The 22012-nt window shown below is 35.5% G+C and overlaps 1 protein-coding gene across 5 annotated transcripts in view; it reads left to right on the plus strand.

The window, feature by feature from the left end:
- STRN (striatin) overlaps positions 1 to 22012 on the plus strand; it is a 68001-nt gene that overhangs the window by 14849 nt on the left and 31140 nt on the right. For all 5 annotated transcript variants that reach the window (XM_021528085.3, XM_021528086.3, XM_021528087.3 and 2 more), the window contains exons 3-6: positions 5329 to 5402; positions 8386 to 8464; positions 10246 to 10410; positions 21323 to 21458. In XM_021528085.3, the coding sequence (XP_021383760.1) occupies positions 5329 to 5402; positions 8386 to 8464; positions 10246 to 10410; positions 21323 to 21458 (454 nt within the window). The remainder of the gene's footprint in view (positions 1 to 5328; positions 5403 to 8385; positions 8465 to 10245; positions 10411 to 21322; positions 21459 to 22012) is intronic.

Consider the following 22012-nt stretch of genomic DNA (forward strand, 5'->3'; position numbering starts at 1 on the left):
AACAGCAGTTTTATTTGCCAGTTTCTAAAGAAATAGTCTTCTATTTCTTTCTGGAATTATCTCTCAGCGAGTGTTCTTGCTTGATACTTGAAAGAACAGCAACATACTGAGCTTGGGAGCACTGCTCTGTTTCCCAGCATTTTCCTAAATCAGTTGGCAGCCTGGTCAGACAGTAGTCAGGATGCTGGCATTTTCCATTGGGCTCATGAGATCCTACAAGGTAGGAGGAAGACATTCCTGTCAAGTTTGGGGAAAGTTGGTGTGCTGTGAGAGGATGGGGAATCATTCCTGTATTCCTTCATTTCTGCTATGGCATTTCAGATCTTTCTCAGCTGGACAAAATCAGTTATGAGTAACAGAACAGAGTATTAAATTTTGGACCAGAGTACTCCATGTTCACAATGCCTTCAGGAAACCATGAAAAAGAAATGTGAAACATTCCTTTACTCAGGTACATGCTTCTATGAGCTGCTGTTACTTATAGTGGCTGCTCCTCATTTCTTTTATCAACCAAATAGTTTCAATTTTTACTATAAATTAACAGCTTCGGGATCACTGTTGTTTTCTATTTCATGTCATTTTAGTGTGGGTAAGGTAGAAAATAAATTTTACTACTGATGGTCATGCTTTTGTGGCAAATTTAGTTTAATGTTTAGTCTTTATGTCAGTAATTGTGAGGTTACCTTTTTATTCTATGTGTGTATAGCAAGCCAGGTTATTTCTGCTGAAGAGTCTTAGTAGGCAAAATTGCAAGGAGCTTAGAAGGAGCTAGTGTGTAGTTAAGTGCTAGCATTTTTCAATAGCAGTTGTGATGTAGTTTTGCCAGCATCCAGTAGATTGCAGTGTGAGGCTGTTCAGAATTGAGAACTTTTTATGACTTTATCAATACTTGCTCCACCATCAGTAAATTGCACTGGTGCCTCTGGATTTTCAGGAGCTAGCTGAAACATAGTACTGTTTCTCTCAAGAACATGTCATATTTCGGCTAGTCTAGCTCACGTCCTGTCTTAACATATGTCAACCAAAGAACTGGACTCCTGAGCTATGTCTCTAGAAACAGTTGATTTAATTTTGTGTTGTTTTCTGCACTGATGTGTCTGATCAGTGTAAGGCTGGCGCCTTCTCCCCCGGGTAGAATATCTCGCCGTGCTGTTCCTGGCAGTCATTCTTATTTATGTCTCTTGATTTGGCGGCAGCTCCCAGATCTTCTACGGCTGTTTTGGCAGGCTCCCTCAGCACAGCTGGATCAGATGCTTCAGGTCTGGAGACAGATATTTCCAAGAAATAGTGGCTTTTTTGACTGGAATAAAATTTATTTCTGTGTGAAGTATTCAGAAAAGTTTCACTGCACTCAGTCTTAGGAAATGTAGATTAAGGCTTTTAGCATTTTCCTGAGCAATTCTTGTGTGGCAGCCATGTTGAATGTTTCCAAGCAGTGAATAGAGGACACATAGTTAGTTTAATGAAAATAATGCTAACCAAAAGAGGAGCACTGTGTAATGAAGGGCAGAAGCCAGAGCAGTGGTAATATTCATACTTATCTGAGTAAGGGCATCTACCCAGGAACATAGTTTCACAGTGCTAAAATAGCTTTCTTTTAAATTACTGGAAGGCTAGCCTTCAGGTAGAAAAAAGCTGTATCCTTAGGTGAACATTTTAAAATCATTTTTTTGTCTCTGCATACTGTTAATAATTCATATGTAATTTGCAGAAATGGCAGGTAAATCATTGAAGCTGAGCAAGTTTCAGAAAATAAATCTTTGTTTCTTTTTTTCCCCTGCCACCAAACTACTGTCCTTTTTTTTGACCAGATGATACAAAGGTTGAATAAATTTCATTTTCTTTATACTTTTTTTACACAAAATATACTTTATCTCTTTTTCTGATGGTAGTATCACACTATTGGGATGTATGAGCTAAAGTTCAAGGTGAGCTGTAGAAGGCCATTTTAAAGCTGTTAATAATTGGACCATGTGATTTCTCCAAAAGTGAAAAAAGTCAGCATTACAGGTGGGCAGGAGATATTCTATCATTGTAAAAGCCAATTAAATTAAAATGTGCTAATGGAATAAGTGATATTTTGAATTTGTGTAGAAAAGAATTAAAGGTTATTTTGTGAAAAGTTTCATACCATTTGATTGCAATATGTGTAACTGAAGGGTCAAGACTCCCATCTAGTCCTATAGTCTGAGTCATGGTGTTCAGCCTTTCTCTTAGTGCACTTGTTTATCTTCCATACCTGTGACATTTTCAGCTGTATCATAAAAGGGTGTCTAATAATAAATTTCATACAGCCTGAAGAAGTGTAGAAGATATTTCCTAGATGACCTACAGGCAGTCTATATTGATTTTATGGGAGTTTTTTGTAATATGATTTTTAACTTCAGAAGCTGGCCACAACTGAAGATGAGTTCAGTGTGTCACATACTCTGGCATGATACTCATGTTTCTGTTTCAAATCTGCATCCTGCTCAGAGGTCTGAATTGATACCAATTTAATTCAATTCAGATTTGATTATAGCATTGGAGGTTTTTGTCATTTTGTGCAGTCAGAGCTCTATAACTTTGTTTTTAACTTTTCCAGCAATATTGAAAATAAAGATTACTTTTTGGGGCTTTTCATCTCTTCAGTTGCCTCTTCATTAGAATATGGTTCTTTTGCCTTTTCTGTAGGGCTGCTGGTCTCTGCCTGCAATATACAAAGTTAGGTTCTCTAAAAGATGAAATCTTAGTCCAGCTTGGCCCTAAAATTAAATTTAAAGGAACAGTGGTGTGCAAGGCCATGTAATCTACATTATCCTCTTCAACAATAACAACAAAAGCTTTAAAAGCTGTTGTGTTGTGAGGTGAAACCGTTACAAAATCCTGGTTACTAACAATTTAAAATGGATTTAGAATGAATAATCTCATTTTGGTGAAATTATTTTATAATGCTTTTGATGAGTGCGGAAAACCTGAGTAAGAAAAAAGACCATTAATGTTGATTTAAGAGGGAAGTGAATTAAAAAGTGGGCAAAAATTGATTTAATGGATTTAAATACACTGAGAAGTTAAAAAACCTGCAGTCTGAATCTTTGAAAGATGGATTTAGAGAACATGAGATCTGAGGTACAGGAAAGATACAAAGAATTATCCTTTCAGTGAACCTAGGAAACATTTTTCTTAGGCTGAAAATGATTAACAAAACTTGATAAGAAAACTAGTGAATGTGTAGAGCATAGTGGACTAAAAGCAAGTGTTGACTGCTGCAAAACCAACTTCTCCCACAATTCTTAGAAGGAATGAAGTAGAACACAACATATGTCAGTAATCCAGGTTAGATCAGAGTATTAATATTTGTTCTCTTCTGTTAAGTCAGATTAAAATAGATTACATATTAAAGTCTCTTGTTGATTGCATTAAAAAATGGTACTCTTTGAAGTTGGTGACAGAGTGGAGGATTTCTTAATTCTTTGATTAATCATTGCTTTTCATTAGTGGTGGTGGAGGAAAAGAATACATAGCATAAATATTTAACAATAATGACATGCAGTTGTTTTTCTAGGGTAACATGTAAGAAATGGATAGTTCGAAAAGGAAAGATAAATACTTTGAGCATTCAGCTTTGATTTTCTTCCACTCTTGGTTATTCTTTTCTATACTGACCAAAATGTTTAACTTCCATCTATTGCTTTTAATACATTTCAAGCACATCATTTCTCCTCTTCCTGTTGATTGCTGCTCAGCTGAGTTAGAGCTTCATGCTCTGACTCTTGAGAGTTAGTTCCTTCATCTGTTGGTGTTGCTATGCCTAAGAGGCACTTCTTTACTCTTGACTTACCCTTCTCAGTCAGAATTAAATGTTTATTATAATTAAAATGCAGCTGGATTAGTAGGAATCTATTACCATAGAAATTGAAACATAAGAATCATGAAGCATTCTTCAGTACTATTTTGTTAGAAGTAATGGGCTTTCTTGATTAAATAGGAAAACCAGTAATATAGTGAAGGTATATAAGAACCAATGTATAGGTGTAGGTAACTTGAAAACATTTTCTGCAGCCATTCTTAATATAGTAATGTGATTTTAGTGAGAACTTGCCTCATATAATTACAAAGTGTCAAACCCATTAATTTTTTCAAAACCAAATTTTAAGTGGAAGAGTTCCCTTATGCCTATTGGAGCTAATGAAACTCCTTTTCATGTTGGTGCATATGACAGATTTTTTTTTTTTTTTTTTCTTTTTCGGCGTTTTTGTTGCTACCCTACACTTCACTGCGTATATTTGCATTTGAACTGTGTGTATGTGTGTGGTATTTGATTGTCCCACTACTCTCAGGCTGCACATGCAGCATTTCCTGAGTTCTCAGCTTTTTTTTTAGGGTAGGAACTGGTGTAAGTGCCACTCTTCTACCCAGTTGTGAATGTATAAAACTTGCAATTTTGGACTTTTAAAGTTATGGTGTCAGAGACGGAGGGAACAGATTGCAAAACCAGAAAAGGTTCACTTTGTCTAATTTTCTCTGTTGCACTGTTAAAAGAGTACTGTAATGAATCTTGGTTAACTTACATGTGCATGTGTAATACTGTACTACTGTGCTGTTATTATGTATATTTCAAAGTCTCTACATACTGAGTCTTTAGGATGAAGCTTCTCAAAAATGCATTTCCATTTTTTTGTAGCTACTCTTGTCATAATATGGCATGCTCTGTGGGGCTTATTGCATTAGGCCTTTTGAAGACTAAATATTTTTGGAAGAAAGTCTCCATTTTTGCACTTGGTCAAGTAACAGACCTAGTAGCTTTGAGAAAAAGTGGTGTGGGTGAGTTGTCACTGCTAAATCTCGTTTGGAAGAGTTCTGACTGAGGACCTGCTGCTGTTGGAGAGCACACCATTTTGAAGAATAAAACTGAAGTTTGCTTAATGGAGTGACAGTATGAGATATGAAGTAGATGGCACGGAGCTGACATGGATAGTAAAAATGTTTTATAAACATTGGCTAAAAAGGAAAGACTGGGGGGTTGGGAAGGGAAACAGAAGAGTTGCTTTTGTCCACAGGGAAGGAACCTTTTCTGTAGCAAGAACATTTTGTAAAATCTGCAGTCAACTGCTCTGTGTTTCCTATGTGTCACATATCACTATGCAATTTCATGTCACCCTTGGAAAAAAATATTTCAGTAAAATTACCTATCTGAAGTCATGGTAAAATTACTTGATTTGCTTTGTTCCTAGCCTAGAAGAAAGGAGTGTCTTTTCAAGTCAAAACAGGTGACATTTATGTGTTGAGAGATATACTTTAAATGTACTAGTCGATTTTTAAATATTTTTTTGTTTGATTTCCTTGCAGGGCTAAATACCACAAATTAAAATATGGCACAGAATTGAATCAGGGAGATATGAAGCCACCAAACTATGATTCTGGTAAGAATTTAATGAGAGTGAGATTATTACTGGCATAAAACTTTAACTGTGTCATGTGCAAATGCTGAATTGATAGTATTGATAAAATAAGTCTCTTAATGGAGCAGGAAGAATAGAGATAATTAATAAAACCTGTATTTTACTCTTGTACAGTTAAAAATATATCCTAGTGCTCTAAGAGTCTATTAATAAATCAAGTTAGTTTAGATTTTAAAAAAAAATCCAAACCCAAATCAACAGACTGCTCTCGGGGAAAATAGTTTTTCTGTTCCTTAATGATGTGTATGGATATTTTAGAATAGGATACTAGATTCACAGCAATAGAATCCTTTTATCTCTGGATAATTCTTCTGAATGAAATGTATAGTTCGTAATTTTTTGTTCAATTACTTCAGTGGTATTCCAGGAAAAAAAAATTAAAATGCATGTTAGACATATGTGAGAGTTTTTGAATGGGAGATTTCTCTGTAGAATTCAAATGATCATTGGAGATGTATTTAGAGAATTTCAGATTTTTGCCTTTGTCTCTGGAAAGCTAATTTGTTTTCATCTCCTACTTCACACAAATAAATTTAAGAACTCAACTGGGGAAATTAAGAATTTACATTACTTCTTTTATCCCCCCATCCTCCCTATCCTTTCCTCTGGGAAAAAAAATACAAAAAAGTGGTACAGGGATCTGGCTAATGGTTAAGCCATTGAAAATATAGGTAATGTTTTTTGTGTCTCAGTCTCCTGATGCTTCTACTACAACAAAATTGGAACCACCTATATGTAAAGGCAGAGCATAGAATGTCTGCAAATCTCATCTCTGTCACTTGGTTTGTGGAGGTTTGTGTCTGGCTGACTGTCATGGTGATTTCTTACCTAATTGGGTTTAGAAGGTCATTAAAAGACCCCCAAACAAACAAAAAATCCAACCCCACACCAACTAGCAATGCTTTACACCAAGCTTTTCTTGTCCAAGTTCTTAATGAGTTTTTTAGAAATTTTATTTCATGCGATTATTAGCATTATTTCCATAACTGAAGAAATATTGAATTTGGTGCTACTATATGGGAGGCCTCAATCTGTATATGGACTTTTGGAAAACTTTGTCCTGATCATACCACAACCCTAGACAGCCATGGGGTTTTTTTGTAATTTCTCAGGATGCAGTTACAGCATGTTGCTCCAGTTTCCAGCTGAGGAATGTAGTGTGAGGCCTAGCTTGCCCAGCAGAGGTTTAGACTGTGCATTAAGTCTCCAAAGTCAACACTGTGGAAATTTTTTAGTTAAAATTCCATTATTCTCATTTATCCCATTGCATTCTATATATAGCTATCAGAAAGGTGTATTTTTGTTCTGTATCAAATCTGAACTGATGACTTAAAATAGAAACTTTGTTCTAATGCTGTTTTAAAGTTAGCTTTGATAGATACCTAAGTTGTGTGTCCATATGTTCCCCTTGCCCTGTCCCTGTTTTTCCTTCCCAGTCATGACAAAAAGTCGAAATATTGGTAGTAGTTCTTCCACATGTGTCCTTGTTGTTTTCTGTATGATCTCTTGGCGAGTCTGTAATACAATTTGTAGAAGAAAGATTTCAATCTCCTGGTAAAGAGATACTTTAAAAATAAAATTTCTTGTACAATTTATTTCTACTATATATACTATATCCTCTGCTATAATTCCCTCAATGCAAGTTTCTTCACTCTTAGCTGTAAACCACTGCTACTGCTTGCAGTCATCATTTTTGAGGAGACTAAGCACAAGAGAATTCTTGCCTCTGGATATACTTAACAGTGCCTTCAGAAGAATGGGTTTTGCTTCCAGAAGGAATTTTCAGGCAGATTTACCTCAGGCATGTTTTAATAATTATAGACTGAGCTTTGGTAGCTGTGCATTGAATCCAGCCATGTCCAGTTGTCATTGGAAAATGATTGTGCATTTGTTTATTTCCTGTGGTTGCTGTTAAATAGATTTGTGAATGAGATGTCTAAAATTCATATGTCTCTCCTTGAATGTGAATTCTGATTAGTATTTGTTAGCTTCTTTGGTAATGGTGGGGTCTTTTTGTGTAGTATTAATTGAGTTGTTTAAAGGTAAGTGACTTTCCGATGAGAATAATGGCTTTCCTGTGTCACATATCAAGTTACTCATATGAGTATACCACAGGTGTTTCTGGTTCTTAAGTCTTGTTTACACAGGAAGTTTGTTCATACTTCAGTGTTTGCACCACAAAATTTTAAAGTTTTGTAGAGGCTTTTATAGATGATAAACCAAGATCTTTTGTCTTGGGAAGCATATGTATCTCCTTGAGGAGAGGGAATAACCCACCATCATGTGCTGTGAAGCTGTATATGGAATAAAAGTGTAGCTGTTGGTTGTCGGCATTCTTATAGTTTTCTTAAGAGAACAGACATTTTTTTTTCCTTTTTTTTTTTGGTAGATTTTAATTTTCCTGGAGTAGTAGCATTTATGGTTGGGGAAAATGTGCTGAAAATTTTTCAACAACTTTTCAGTTTAAAAAATAGTACCTATTGTTTGTTTCTACAAAACTAATACAAATATGGATTAAATTGATGTAAGTAGATCTGTTGATTCATGTTGAACTATCAAATATTAAGGAAATTGGGAAGTTGTAAACCAATATCGTGCTGCAGTTAGCAGTTAAAGATATTTGTATTCAGACTTAATGTGAGCAGCAATTATCTTGGAAGGCCAAAGCAAAAATTGGACTGCAGACTGACTGTCATTATGTTCCCCTAAAGGAGTTAGAACTTGCTCTCATAGAGCAGGATGTACCTGGAAATTTCTATGTGTATATAGTACTACAATTATGTACTGTGACATTTTTTTTCTCCCTTCATTATTTGCACTTTGAATTTGGTATTAAACCATTCCTAATCATTTTAAGGCAGATCACATTTGTCTTTTCAAGTGGATGGGCATTTTTATGCAAATAGGAAAAATAAAAAAATGTATATAAAATAATCTTTTTCAGACGAAGGGAATGAGACAGAGATTCAGCCACAGCAGAACAGCCAGCTAATTTGGAAACAAGGACGACAGCTGTTAAGACAGTAAGTGTTGAAAAAAGGAGTCAAATACTGAATGCAAAGAAAGAATCTGCTAATGAAATATGATGGTGATGGTATTTGATTTTTTTTTCAGTTATATTTTACTGAAAGAAAAGTTAGTGTGTGTGATGAAGTTCATTGAGCTTCTGCACTACTTTTGGGCTTTGAAAAATTTTAATATTTCATACCTTCAGATGAGAAGCCTTGTCAAGTCACAAACACCTGATCTCATTTACTTTTCTTTCATGGAGGATAATAAGACAATCTGCTTGGGAGAACAGTGGGTCATGACACTTCACAATTAAAAAGCAAAGACACAATTTCTACTAAGAGCTGTGTAAAATAAAACCAGTTGGCATTGGATAAGAAAAGGTTTTATTTTGCTTGCTTAAGTTGCAGAAAAGACTAACATCAGGAAGATTAGACTAGATGTTTTCTAATTCTCTGTTCATGTTAATGAAAGAAATGTCTCTTAATCTGAATTAATTTTTGAATTGTGATCATAGTAACTAACTTAATTGCGATGATATTGGGTGTGTTACAGAGGATTAAATGAGAGGGGACTGAGACAGTAAGGATGGTCTAGAACCTTGTATTAAAAGACCTCTTTCCAAAAAGTTGTGCAAAGGTTAAATTTGTTGGATGGCTTGTATAAGCTTCTCTTTTGCAAGAGCTCAAATCTTTGGATGCATGTTGAATAAATGTAAATAGAGTGATTTTGACTTAGATCAGTGATTTTGAAGACAAGTCCTTCCATCTCAGCGCAGTTCATACAAGAGTGACACACTGCTGAATATAGAGTGTATATTACTTACAGACTCTGTTTTGAATAGGTGACTTGTTAGATTTTTCTGTAGCCAACAATCAGTATTTTTCTGCTAATGTTGTTATGTGAATGATATTGTTAAATAATTGGAGGAGAATGTTCTTGCAGGAGAAGTGCATGTCCCTGATTTTTAACACCTGTCGCTGTAAAATAGCATTTCCCTTCTTCAGAGTTGTCTAGAATATTAACAATTCAGTCAATTCACTGCTATTAACTCCATGTTCTAGAGGGAAGGACACAAACCAATTTTTACTTTTTTAAATCATTATTTCTCTCCTGTTGCCATCAAGGGCAAAGTGGCATATTGGTCAAAGAGCCAGCTTTAAACCTCCAAAGCCAACTTTGGGGTGCAAGGATTTTTGCTGTTCAGTCATATGGAAGAAAAATTTTTCAGATCCATTGCAGAATAAAGGAAAGGCAAGAGAGATTTTATCAAGCCTAGTCCATCATAAATAACAACTCTTACTAATAGCCACAGCTAAAGAATTTAAGTTTTATTCTGTTTTCTAGGCTTCTAATAACGTTCATGTAAGGAACATATCTGCTGCTTCTTGTATTTAGTTTCCATGTGTCAAAGAATAAAATGACCATGCTTGTGCATGCAACTGTGGTGATATTTATAAAGCAGTTGTAAATATTTTAATTGAAAGTGTTTCTCCATCCATTTTAGTAAATGAATGAATAACGTATTGTATAACCTCTGATTTTTTTTTCTCTCAGTGACTGTAGAGGCTGGTACTGCAAGAGGCGATCCCTCTGCAGCTGGTACAGGATGATTTACAAGCATGTTTCACTAGCTCAGCACTGCAGTTTGCTAAAATAAGGGATTGAGGATGTGTTCATGGAGAAGTTCAGTCAGTTGCTAAGCTAAGGGATTGAGGATGAGTGCAGGGCGGAATTTCATGTTTTGCAGAAGTGACATGTGCAGAGAAGATTAGCATGAGTTCTCTTCCTTCAGGTATCTACAAGAGGTGGGCTACACTGACACAGTATTGGATGTGAAATCAAAACGAGTGCGAGCTTTATTGGGCCTCTCAAGTGATGTTTCAGATAAAGAAAACAGAAATCAAGAACCAATGGTAAATGGCACAGAGGGCCAGATTAAAGAAAATGCAATGATGGGGTAAGCATCAAGATTTCTTTGTTATCATTCTGCATAAGTGCACTTAGTGGTGTTGAACAAAATTTTTGTTTACTGAGATTCCAGGACTTTTTCCTAGTTCTAGATTAGAGCAATTTTAACTAATTTTATTATATTGAGCAATAAGTATAGAAGTAATTCTTTAGATTTGTATCTTAAAAGCATCCTATTTTTTTTTCCGGTTGAATGGCAGCACTAATTCAAATCAAGCCTCTTTGGAGTGTTTCCAAGTGTTTAGAAGTCAGTGTTGTTCAAGTTAATGGTTTGTTTGCATTGCTGGACACTTTACTGTGTAGGTTACAGGCTTTGCTCATCTGGTCTGTGCTGACTATGACATGATAACCTATATAAGAGAAGGATTTTTTTCACTAAATCTGAAAAACAAAGTAATTCATTGCATTCTGAGTCCTAGAAGATTTTTGTTTTCTACTAATCAATAGACATATGTAAATGTCACTGAAATTTAAGGCATTAATTTCTGTGTTTTAATATTTCTAATACTATGAAAGTCAGTCAAAGACAGTAAAAGCTTGTTCTCAATTCATAAGTAATGTTAAACCTTAAGAGGCTTTTTTTCCATTTTCTTCTCTTTTCCATGCAGTGTTAAAAAAGAAAAAAAAAAGTAAGTTAAACTTAACTCTAAAGGCTTCAGAAAAACAATCTGTTCATTCTTGTTTAAGACACTGTAGTTGCAGAACTATAGTAATGAAACTACATAATGAAAATTATGCAGAATCGTAGGAACAATAGATGAGGTAGCTGTTTCCAGTAGTAGCACAGCTTTCTTCAGAAATGCTTTTTTCCTCTTCTATATTCATGGTGCAAAATTCAAGACCTTTATTTTCTAAGACCTAACACTGTTAAGTATGCATCCTATCTTCTAAAAAGCATTTGTAAGATTTCATTATACCCTCCTGATATCTGCAGCAAGTTCAGGCCAACAAGTTACATAAGGGCAGAAGTTCATTGTTATGTAATTAAATATAATGCTGTGAGATGGAAAACTTGAATGTGTGAGAAAACCTGCAAGCTACTAAAATATATTGTATTGCTACGTAGTTGACAAATCATACAATTTATGTACAGCAGCTTTGTTTTGAAGAACAAGGAATGCTCAATAGCTTGCAGTAACGGTTCTGGTTTGATTTCTGGTGAAGGGGAAATGTGTAAATAAAGCTTCTCTTAATTACACTTCAAAATATATTTATGTGTATTTACATAGTTTTAAAGCAGGTGGATATGTGTATAAGGTAGTTTACTTGATGGGTGAAATACTGAGACAGTGGTTTTGATACAGCGGTTTTGGATATATTTTCATTTTTTCCTATCTGCTTAGTTTTGGGATAGATCTGACATTAGGTTTAATGCTTTGTAGTTTACCCCATAGCTGAGGATATTTGCTGATGGAGAAAAATTAATTCCCTTCCATTGTGGCTGTACTAGCTTGTCAGTTGCAAGGCTGGTTAGGCTGTACATTTTGAAAAACTGCTCTTGCTTGGGATGCCTGAGATGGCAGACTGCATTATAGAGCTTAGGGAAGTGTTTTGATAACATAATGAATGAGAAGGGACTCTAGGGCTTTACAGTGGAAAAAATTTCCAGGGTTCTTATTCAACATGGTCATGTCAGTCTTCATGGGTGATTTTGAATTTCTGGATGTCCAGTGAGATCTCCCTCACTGAAAGGAAAAAAGTCACGATTTTACAAGAATTCCCTGATCAGTCTAAGTACAGGACTACCTATCAGTGCTGTGTTTCTTCTGGGTGCTTCAATCACATTTGCAGACCGCCTCTTTCAATTTTTCTTTCAGGAAGCATTCTGTGTCTTGCTTCTTGGCAGAGGCTGCATGTTATTTAACAGCCCTTTCATCTTGTGCTACCTCACTGTTTCTGTGACATCTGGCACTGTTCACCTTCTTCCAACTGCATCATTACTTACCTCTAAAATTTCAAAGTGCAGATTTGTAGTAGATGCAAAAACAGAAATAAGGTCATATTTACTTGTTACCTGCCTCATGTAATGCCAGCATAACTTAAGCCTATATAGAACAGCTTCTCTTTGAAAAGTATAGCATTGAATACATGACACAGGTCTAAGGCACATGGATGTTGCTCCTGAACTCAGGATGCTGCTCCTGAACTCAGCTGAAATTTTGAAATACTTATTCAATGCTTTCCTACCTGGTTGTCAGAACTAGGAAAAATTTAGGTGACTCAGCTCTAAGTTCTGGCTTACATTTGAGAAAGGTGCATTCTTTGAAGCAACCTCACCAGTGCTAGGCTACTTACTGAGGACAAAAGGACTGGCACTTTCTTTAGCAGCCTCTTGCTTGTGTGCATGTAAAGTGAAAAATGGATTTGGGCTACAGCAAGCTTTTACAGTTGGAAGGAGTGCAGTGAACAAGTGTCTGTTGTTTGGTAGTGGTAGAAGAGGAAAGTTACAGTGAGAAATTGCAAGAACAGGAAACGAAACAAAAGCTTAATGCAATTCCAGGAAGTTTAAGGACATACGTGAGTGTTTGCCAGGACCATGAGACATTGGGACAGCTGCAAACTAATATGCAGACTGAAGATTCTCAGTGACTGTGTGGATAGAAGAGCAGAGCACTGGGCAGAAAGTAACACATGAAAATGGATGTAGTTTAACAAGGAGTAGACCTCTATTGAAGTGGGAAAAGACAGTTCATAGCATTTTTGATCTGTTTGGTCTTGGAAGAACTAGATAGCATGCACCTAGTTGAATCTGTGCATTTAAGTCTGTGTTTTAGAAAACTGTTTACATGGAGTGAAAAATGTGAGAAGTGGAGTACAGGGGTGGAGTAAAGAGAAACCTTGGGGATGAGAAACGATAAAGGCAAATCAGTAGGAGTTTGGAAAGAATGTGGGTGAATGTGATTAAGATAATCTACAATAGAGGAGAAAATGGTACTGTGAAATGCAGAAGGAATATAGATTTAATGATGCATTTGCAGAAGAGGAAAATGGAAGGCATGTTGGCTTTTAATTTCCTTAAAGATTTCTCCATATAGCAGTATAAATTACAGAAAGAACATATTGGCTCAACTGCCTTCGGTACAACTGAACATTCATGTGATAAATTACAAAGAAAGGAAAGAGGTGGTATTTGATGGCTTTATGCTGCCATATGGTTATCTCTTTGAGAGGAGAGCAGGAGTAGTGGCAATAGAAAGTAAAACTTCCTTTATGTTTTCATTATTTGTTTGATAGTCAACCAATACTTTCTTAGTGAAATGTAAGTGCTGGAGGACAGAATAAATTAGTGTTGCAAAAAATTCCAGGGAAAGAATGGAAGAGCTGATCTACTTCTCAATGCGGTCTGATTTTAGCATAGTTTTTGTGTGAACGTATTCATCTGTGCATAGTGCTGTTTGCTGCTGTTCAGCCTTCCTCTGAAATACCTCTGTGACTTGCTCTGACTATACTTCTGATCACAGTTGAAACCCATTTTGCTTATTATTTAATATTTTTTAATGCCTTTGATTGTTTTAAAGATAATTCGTGGCATTTCTTCTCTGACCTCAGGGATATGTGAAGAGTATACTTCATGGTGGGTAGGGAGGATGTTTTTCCTCTGTTCAGCTTACTACAGCTTTTACAGATTTTTAAGTTGTTACAGCAGCCCTTGCCTATTTTATGAGTTTTATCTTGTCTGTCCTTTATACGTATTTCAACAGTTGAATTTGTACACTCAGTGTTTGGGATGCAAACACTGAGTTGAGCTTTTTTGTGGGAAAGGCTAGTGAGAATGTTTGGGGTGATTATTGTGAAGCTGATGCTGTATGCTTTGGTAAGTAGAAGCATATGATGGTTAGTGTAGTACAAATACTTAATACAATAATATTTCTTCACAGCAGAGAATATGTAACTTGAATTCTGCTAGGCTCTAGTTATTTTAGAAAATTGCTGTCTGGTCCCTCATAACCTCTCAGCTTAGTTTTGTATATCCCAAATAATTGCAGTTACATCAGAGAAGTTCCCCTTCCTGTGATACAGTGATGAACATACTACTGTTGTCTGACTCTGTTTTAAGCCAAATCAGTTTCTCTTCATCCTTAGGTGAAGTAGCCTCAGGCTTTGTTACTAGCTGCTGCGTGTTTGGCCAGACTTGTATTCTTACATTGCCTATTTATTTGCTGATGTACAGATCCTCTTGAAAACTTTAGCACTCAAGAAAGACATCATGTGGATCTTGAATGCACTCTGCAAGATTTTGAATCCATAAATGAAATGTTAATATGATATCGTGAGCTAGATATAGTCCTGTTTCACTTATTTCATGGAATTTAAAAAGGAATCAGTTTTCAGTTTCTTCAATCAGCTCACTTGCATTGCAAAAGATAAGTACCACTTAGCATGACTGGACTCAAAAATAGATACTAAAATAATAACCTCATAATAATGGTTTAAATTCCTAACACTTGCAGTGAGAGGAACGGGTGCTTTCTCCCAACAAACTGAAACAGAAATGAAAGCTGCCTGCAAATGTAGCTTGTAGCCTTGAAAACACAAGAGTACTTAAGTATCTTTGGTTCATTTAGTAGCTTTCTCTTACTGAGTGAAGCATAAAGTCTAATTAGTTTGCCTTCTTGAAGGTGTGTATTTGACTACCATTTAGTATGAGTGAAAGCAAATATAATAAATGAATAGAACTGGAAGGAATGAGGATATACCAAACATATGTGTACATCTATGCATACATATGAATGTCTATATATAAAAATGGTATTGATTAGTTCTTGCTAAGAGTTTGATCATTACAACTATAAATATCCAGTAGAAACTTCTTGAGTGATGTATCAGTCTCTGGAACTTACCTGCTGCCTTTTCTTTTCCTGTTGAACTGCCAATACTTTTACATGAGTAAAATAGCATCAAACCTCAGCATTTGAGAGCAAATCTGAAGACCTTTTCAAAAATTAAAAATTTTGCAAACTTTATCTTTCTGATACACAGCAAGTCATTCCAACTGACACTTCAGTGAATGAACATCTTTGTATGCCAGAAGACTTTAATAACCCTTTTGCATTTCTAAATCCTATTAACACTGGCCCAAGTAATGAAAATGCTGCATACTGGTTAATGAATGTTGTTTATTAACTTGCTTATAAAATGGTTTATTTGGGAAAATACCTCTGAATTTATAAACCTCAGGTGTAATAGCTGCCATAAGAAAGATTTCCAAAATAGTATGCAAGTAGATGTTGAATTGCAAAAAGGGAAGAAAAACCAGTAAAGGGAATAAAGCAAATAGATTTGGGATTTTGGTTTTTTTGTTTGTTTCTCCCTGCCTCCATCTTGCAGTAACCTAACAGACATTTCAAAGGTAACTAATTTAGGCCAGATCTGGACACTTTCAACAGATGCACTAAAGCAGGAAAAAAAAAGTAGATAAATTGGGGTTTTTTTGTGAAGAAAGAAGTAAAAATGGACCATGCTTTTAATTGGCAATATTTTATGGCTTAAGAATTTGAGTTCTTGGAAATGTCACATAAGACTCACAGCACAGAAAGAGTGTAGAGAAAGACAGACGTTGTGCAGTTGGAGAGAGAGAGAGAGAGAGAGAGAAGCAAAGAGAGGGGAGATGAATAGAGAAATAACTTAGAAAAGTCACTGTGGTACCTCAAATTTTAAGGGGGTATTTTATCCTTTATAAAGCTTATTTTTTTGATATATTATAGTTAGCTGACTAGATTTGGCAAGAGAAGTGGTTCTTGCTTTTTAAACTTTGCGATTCCAATTTACATACAAACCATTTTGTAAGTGTTGCTTACCAGTTGTAATACATATTGCACTAGCTCTTGCATTGTGTGGTGTGACTTCATAGGAGATTTCAAAGGTTGTGACAGACTGTTATTAGCCTGGCCTGTGTTCATTGTGTGTAAATGTTGATGATTTTAACTGTCCTGTAGTTTTATAAATTATTTTTACATTTTCCATGCTGCATTATGAAAGATTTTACAGTGTTGAACATCTAATGAACTGTTGTTAGACACTTCTCATTGAATTTGCATGCATTCCTTTAATGAGTACAGTTTGATAGAATTTAACTAGCCACTTGAAAAGACTGTTTTAAAACATGTGATAACTAAATTCTGTGGGGAATTAATAAAACTTACAAAGACTGTGCAGTAGCTGTTTTGATAGTAGTAGGAAACTGAACCAAAGAATATAGCTCAAGAAAGAGTGTGGTAGAACAGCTCTGAATCGTGGGTCACAACAGGTTCTTTCCAGCTGTACAAGCTCCCAGGAACACTTCTCAGCCTAAGCTGAACTTGTATTTATTTAACTTTATTGTGGTATTTCTTCCTGCTTCTGAATTTATCAATAAAATCCTGGTTTTATTTAAGATAACTTGTGTATGTCTTGGGTAACATAAACAAACAAAAAAGGCCTCTACTCTTTCCTTTGAGGCTGTGAGTAGGACTGAGGCACTTAATGGCCTTGTGGTTGGAAAGTTCATGGGAGAAATTTGAGACTCTCCCTGGACATGACCACAGACTTTCCAGGGTTATTATCAACAAAAGAGAAGGTAATGATAGAAATACAGAGTGTGTTGGTTACAAAGAAAATACCTGTCTATAATGTGACTTTAGTCTAAGTTAAACTTGACTTTGCAATTTGAAATGTTCTGGGTGACACTGGGAGCTGGAAAGGTATCATCAGCATGCTGTTTTAGTTCCCACAAAAGAACTTCACCTTGCCTGTAGGTTATGGCTTCTGCACTTCACTCATTAAGAAACAGGATGTGTGTTAAGATCATGAATATTAAATGTTGAGAGTAAATGTGTTTAGTCTGAACTATACATTTTTTAAAGCTGGTTATATTTCAGTGTCAGAACCAACTGGATTTTTACACAAAATACTTGTCTCAAGGTATGTTGGGCAGAAAAGCAAGAGTTGCTGTTTTGGCCTGCAGAGCCCAGCAAAGCCAGGCTTGCTTTATTTAAATAGTATATGTGGAATATCCACAAATAATATTTTTTTATTGAATATTATTATTTTTAGTCTTAAAGGGGACAAGGGGTTAACATAAATCTGAATAATTGAACAGCCTGTAAAATACATATTTGGATCAGATTTTCACAGCCATCACAGCTGTGAAAGGGACATAAGTACTTCAGTTACTATCCCATTTGTAACAAGAATTTTGTGTTTTAAACAGGAAAACATTTCTTACCTTTGGGAATCAGAAGTTCCCTGTTTCAAGAGTGAGATTCACAAAATCTGCACTGCCCATCTGTTGTAGTAAGATGGAAAACTCAGCAGCATTAGCCTAGCTGCAGTTACCTTCTGACAGTACTTACTGTTATGCTCATGAGAAGCAGTTAGTCTTGTACCTAACTGTGGGTAGGTAGGGGTAGCAGGGTAGTATCTCTGCCCCAAAGAATTTCCTGTCTACTTGGATAAGGCTACTGGAAAGGAGGATGTAATGGACAGAGTCAACAGTATGTGATAGAAGATATGATACTGTTTAAATGATTTTTGTTGGGCTGGTTGGTTAGGAAGTGCTGAGTCACCTGGGATGAGACCTTCAAGGAAAGAAGACAAAGTTAGGTGCTGGAGAGAAAAGCATGCAAGAGTGCTGTTGCAGAGTCCAACTGAGGAAGGAGGAGTGGGAAAGAGATGCAGAACAAGCAGCTGAGGAGCACAGGGTTGAGAAGGCCGTGCCACAGTCTGGCTGCTCTGTGCTTTCTGCTTTGGTACGTTCTGTAGCTTCTCCTGCTGTCTGGGGGTTCTGATTTATTCTTCCCCAGCTGGTTTTCTTTAGACAGTATGGCTGGGGAGGAAGGAAAAAGCTGCACCGAAGTTCTTGCATTTTGAAAATTATGTTCTCCCTTAAATATGTTGTGATACAGGACAGTCCAAAAAAGAGGAATTGTCCTTGTTAGGACCTTTTTAGGGTTTTTGGTCTCTCTTTATTTGCAACAGGCCCTGAATCTTTCTGTAGTCTTGCCTCACTCGTGCTTGTAATACCACAGTTTATATCAGTCCCCACTTTTGGAGGTTGTTTCTTTTGTTTTCACCCATTGATTAAAAAAAAAATAATTGAAGCTACAAAAGCCCTGGAAATGTCAAATTGTGTTTATTTTTCTAAAATAGAATTTTAAGTTATTTATTTTACTACCCTATCTCCGAATATATTTTTGACCCTTCTGATTTTTTATGTTGCTTTGTGAATGACCCCCTAAGAGAAGAAAACTAACGAGATGGAAAATTAATGAAACAAGCAAGCTTGAAATACCATCAAAATACATAGCATAAATTAGCTAAGGCCAGACATTTTTCTTCAGTATGTTTTATTTTCCTCCAAAGTATTCATGCTAACAAGCATTATCCAAAATGCATTATGTTCATATGCTTCTAGAGAATGACAAATAGCTCAGATTATTAAATCACCTTTGATTTGACTGCTAAAGTTTATTTTGGGGTACAGTATAGGAAATCAGCATGTCATCTTGAAACTATCTTCTTCTAGAACCCTTGGATAGTTTAAATATTCTGACTTTTCTGTCTTCTTTTTTGGTTTTTAAGCTTTCTTGGAAGTTGTCTCTTAGCACAAATACTTCTTTGGCACTATGCTGACTGTACGTTTGTGTACTGTGCAGGAGTTTTGAAATACCTGATAAATAAGCTACCATGTTTCCCAATGCTTGAAATGCCCATTTACCCCCGCTCCCCATCTAAGTGCAGAGACATTATTATTTATATATATCCTGCCCACTAATATGTGTAATAATTAATAGAATAGTTGAAATCAGTTAATAAAAAAAAAAAGATACAACCTCTTTTGGTAGTCACTTCGAACTTCAGTGTGAGAGACCCAGGTTTAAGAGCAAATGAGTATAGGTCTGGTATGATTTACTGCAAATAATTGGACTTTTAGAAGGATATCTGTTTCTTAATAGTAAGGTCTCTTAAGTATGCTTTTGTATTCCGTGTTTGGTATTAGTTCATATATTGCTGTTTACTGGAGTATGTCTGATAATTGCTATTATAGATAATCAGCCATAATGTTTTTACATGGCATAATACAGAGAAAAAAACAGAAATAGTGGTAGTTGGATGATTTAGTCAAATAAAAGTAGACAGAGACTCTCAGAATTTGCTGAAAGTCAAGAAGTTAGTCAAATGAAGCACATTACAATTGTTGTCTTATTAAGATTTTTCTTCTGGAAACAGCAAAGCAACCATACTATGATGTTCATTATTACAACAGATTCATGAGGTGTTATAAGCTGCCAAAGTAGTGATTACTTAAGGAAAAATAAAAATATTACAGAGTGTATTCAAGTTTGTCATAGAAACAACCATCACAGTACTGCCAGAAGCAGGACAAATTTGAAATGTGCTTAAAATTGTTCTTAGATCTAAGTTAAGATTTGGAAAAGCAGAAGGAATATTCTTGGGAAAAACAGTGACCATGAAAACATAATGTACATCGAGGTATATTATGAGGCTGCTGTGTATGCAGAATTTCTAATGGCAAGTGAAATTTTTGGGTAATAAAGGTGAGCAAATAAAAAAAATAGAGTAACAAATTGTCTTAATGAAATGCATATACACTGGGGTATGAAGAAGCCACTTCTTGTTGTCATGGAAGCATAGAACTGCTTGAGCAGAAACTTTGCAAAGAAGGAAGTGTGCTTCTTATTACACCTTATTACACATCAAAGCTTTTGCCCTTGGTTGCTTCCTGTAATAGACTTTTGGAAAGTATTATGACAAAACACTGGAGTAAGTGTGTGATGGACAGATGATCAGGTGTTCACACTGCAGAGGGTTTACAGAGCCTTACTGTATAGGTGTGTTAGCTGATTGAACCTTTTGAAAAGGTAGCAGAAGCACTTGCTGGTAGTAAGGGTGACTGCATAAGACAACTTAGAGCTACATTTCTGAAAAGAGAGAGGGGGAGATCTCTGCTGTTTCAGTGTTTGTGAGAATCAAGATGACGTACGTGCATTTAGTGGTGAACTATGAAAAACTGACTACTGATTAAAGCTAAGACAACAGTAAAGCTTGCCTTCACTGCATTTCACTGCTTTCAAAGCCGTATCAAGAATGTACCAGGTTTTACTGGAATTAATTATAACAATTCAAAATTAATAGATTTTGTTCACTGTATCTTTCATGGGTTGATGCATCTTCTATGCATCTTCTGCATAGAAAACACAGATCCTGTTGATAATTTTAGGACTGTTTATCTGTACTTTTGTCAGAGTTTTAATAATTGTTACAGTCCTGTTTCTTGGCTTCTTCCTCTTCAGTTGTTAATAACAAACCTTATGCTTCCTGTTTTGAGGCACTGCCTATATTTCTGCCAGTGCAGTGCTCATTTTACCCAATCTTCATCCATTTCCTTATTTGTTTAATGTAAATTCAAATATTATTTAGTCATCAATTATAATTTCCCATTATATTTTTTATAGTGGCATATTTATCATGACTTAAAAGCTGATGAATGATAGCTCTGGAGTTTGGTGTTTCCCAGCAAGATAAGGAGCATGAGCTAGCAGTTGCAAAGTTTTCCTGTACCTTGATGTCCATGTGGGAGCCCAGCTCGGTAACAGTATTGATGTTACTTTGGGCAGGTGTCAGATGAATGTTGCTCTAAAATGCTTTTTTAATAAAATATTGAAGTGTCTGTCATAGTAATGACAGCCATACTAAGAATAAATGTTGGTTCTAATAATACACTTCATGTCTATAGTTTAGTTCTTTAGCCACAGGAATTTTAGCTGTTAACAGACAATTTTTACTTCTAGGCTTATTTTAGTCTTATATGTTGTTGGACGTAATAATAAGCTTAGTAATTGCAAAAGAGACTTTATTGTGATTTCTTTTCTCTCATGATGGTGATTGTTATTGTTGCTTAGGAAACCTGAATTGACTGACTCTGCCTCTCTGCTAGAGACCTTCAAGTTTCTTGAAAATGCAGCTGCAGACTTTAGTGATGAGGAAGATGAAGAAGATATTGAAGGAAGAGAGAAAACTGTCATTGATACCGCAACAGTGAGTGGAAAAAATAATTGAAAAAGTTACGAAGAACAGAAAAAGTGAGATTAATGAGGTGCTTATAAGCAAAGTATATGACTGTGTATGTACACATGCAAGTCATTAATGCATCTTTATGATGTTCTGTCCAAGCATGTGTGCATAGGAGGAATTATATATGAATTTCTAAGTTTTTGCACACAAGTTATGCTTTGCCATCTTTATTGCTCTAAGTTAGATTAAATTTTTCTAAAATTGTCTCTTTACTATTCCATACTGACTAGTATTTTTGATCTATACTGGAACACAATTTTTAAGGTATCACTGTCTTTTTTAACAGTTCTCAGCTTAGTTTGAATGTATTATTCATAACATTGCATGTCAATAATTATTCTTGAATATTTATTAAAAAATTAGTGATACTTAAAATTACTTATCAAAAATTGTGTTAGAGTACAGAACTGAATTACACTTGTATTTATAGCTTGTGGAAGGAAGAGGTGTAACTGGAAGAACTCTAATGTAGTTAAGAAATTTTTTTCTTTGTTCAATCAAATGCCTTAACCTCACTC

This window comes from Lonchura striata, chromosome 3, assembly GCF_046129695.1.
Source record: "Lonchura striata isolate bLonStr1 chromosome 3, bLonStr1.mat, whole genome shotgun sequence".
Lineage (NCBI taxonomy): Eukaryota > Metazoa > Chordata > Aves > Passeriformes > Estrildidae > Lonchura > Lonchura striata.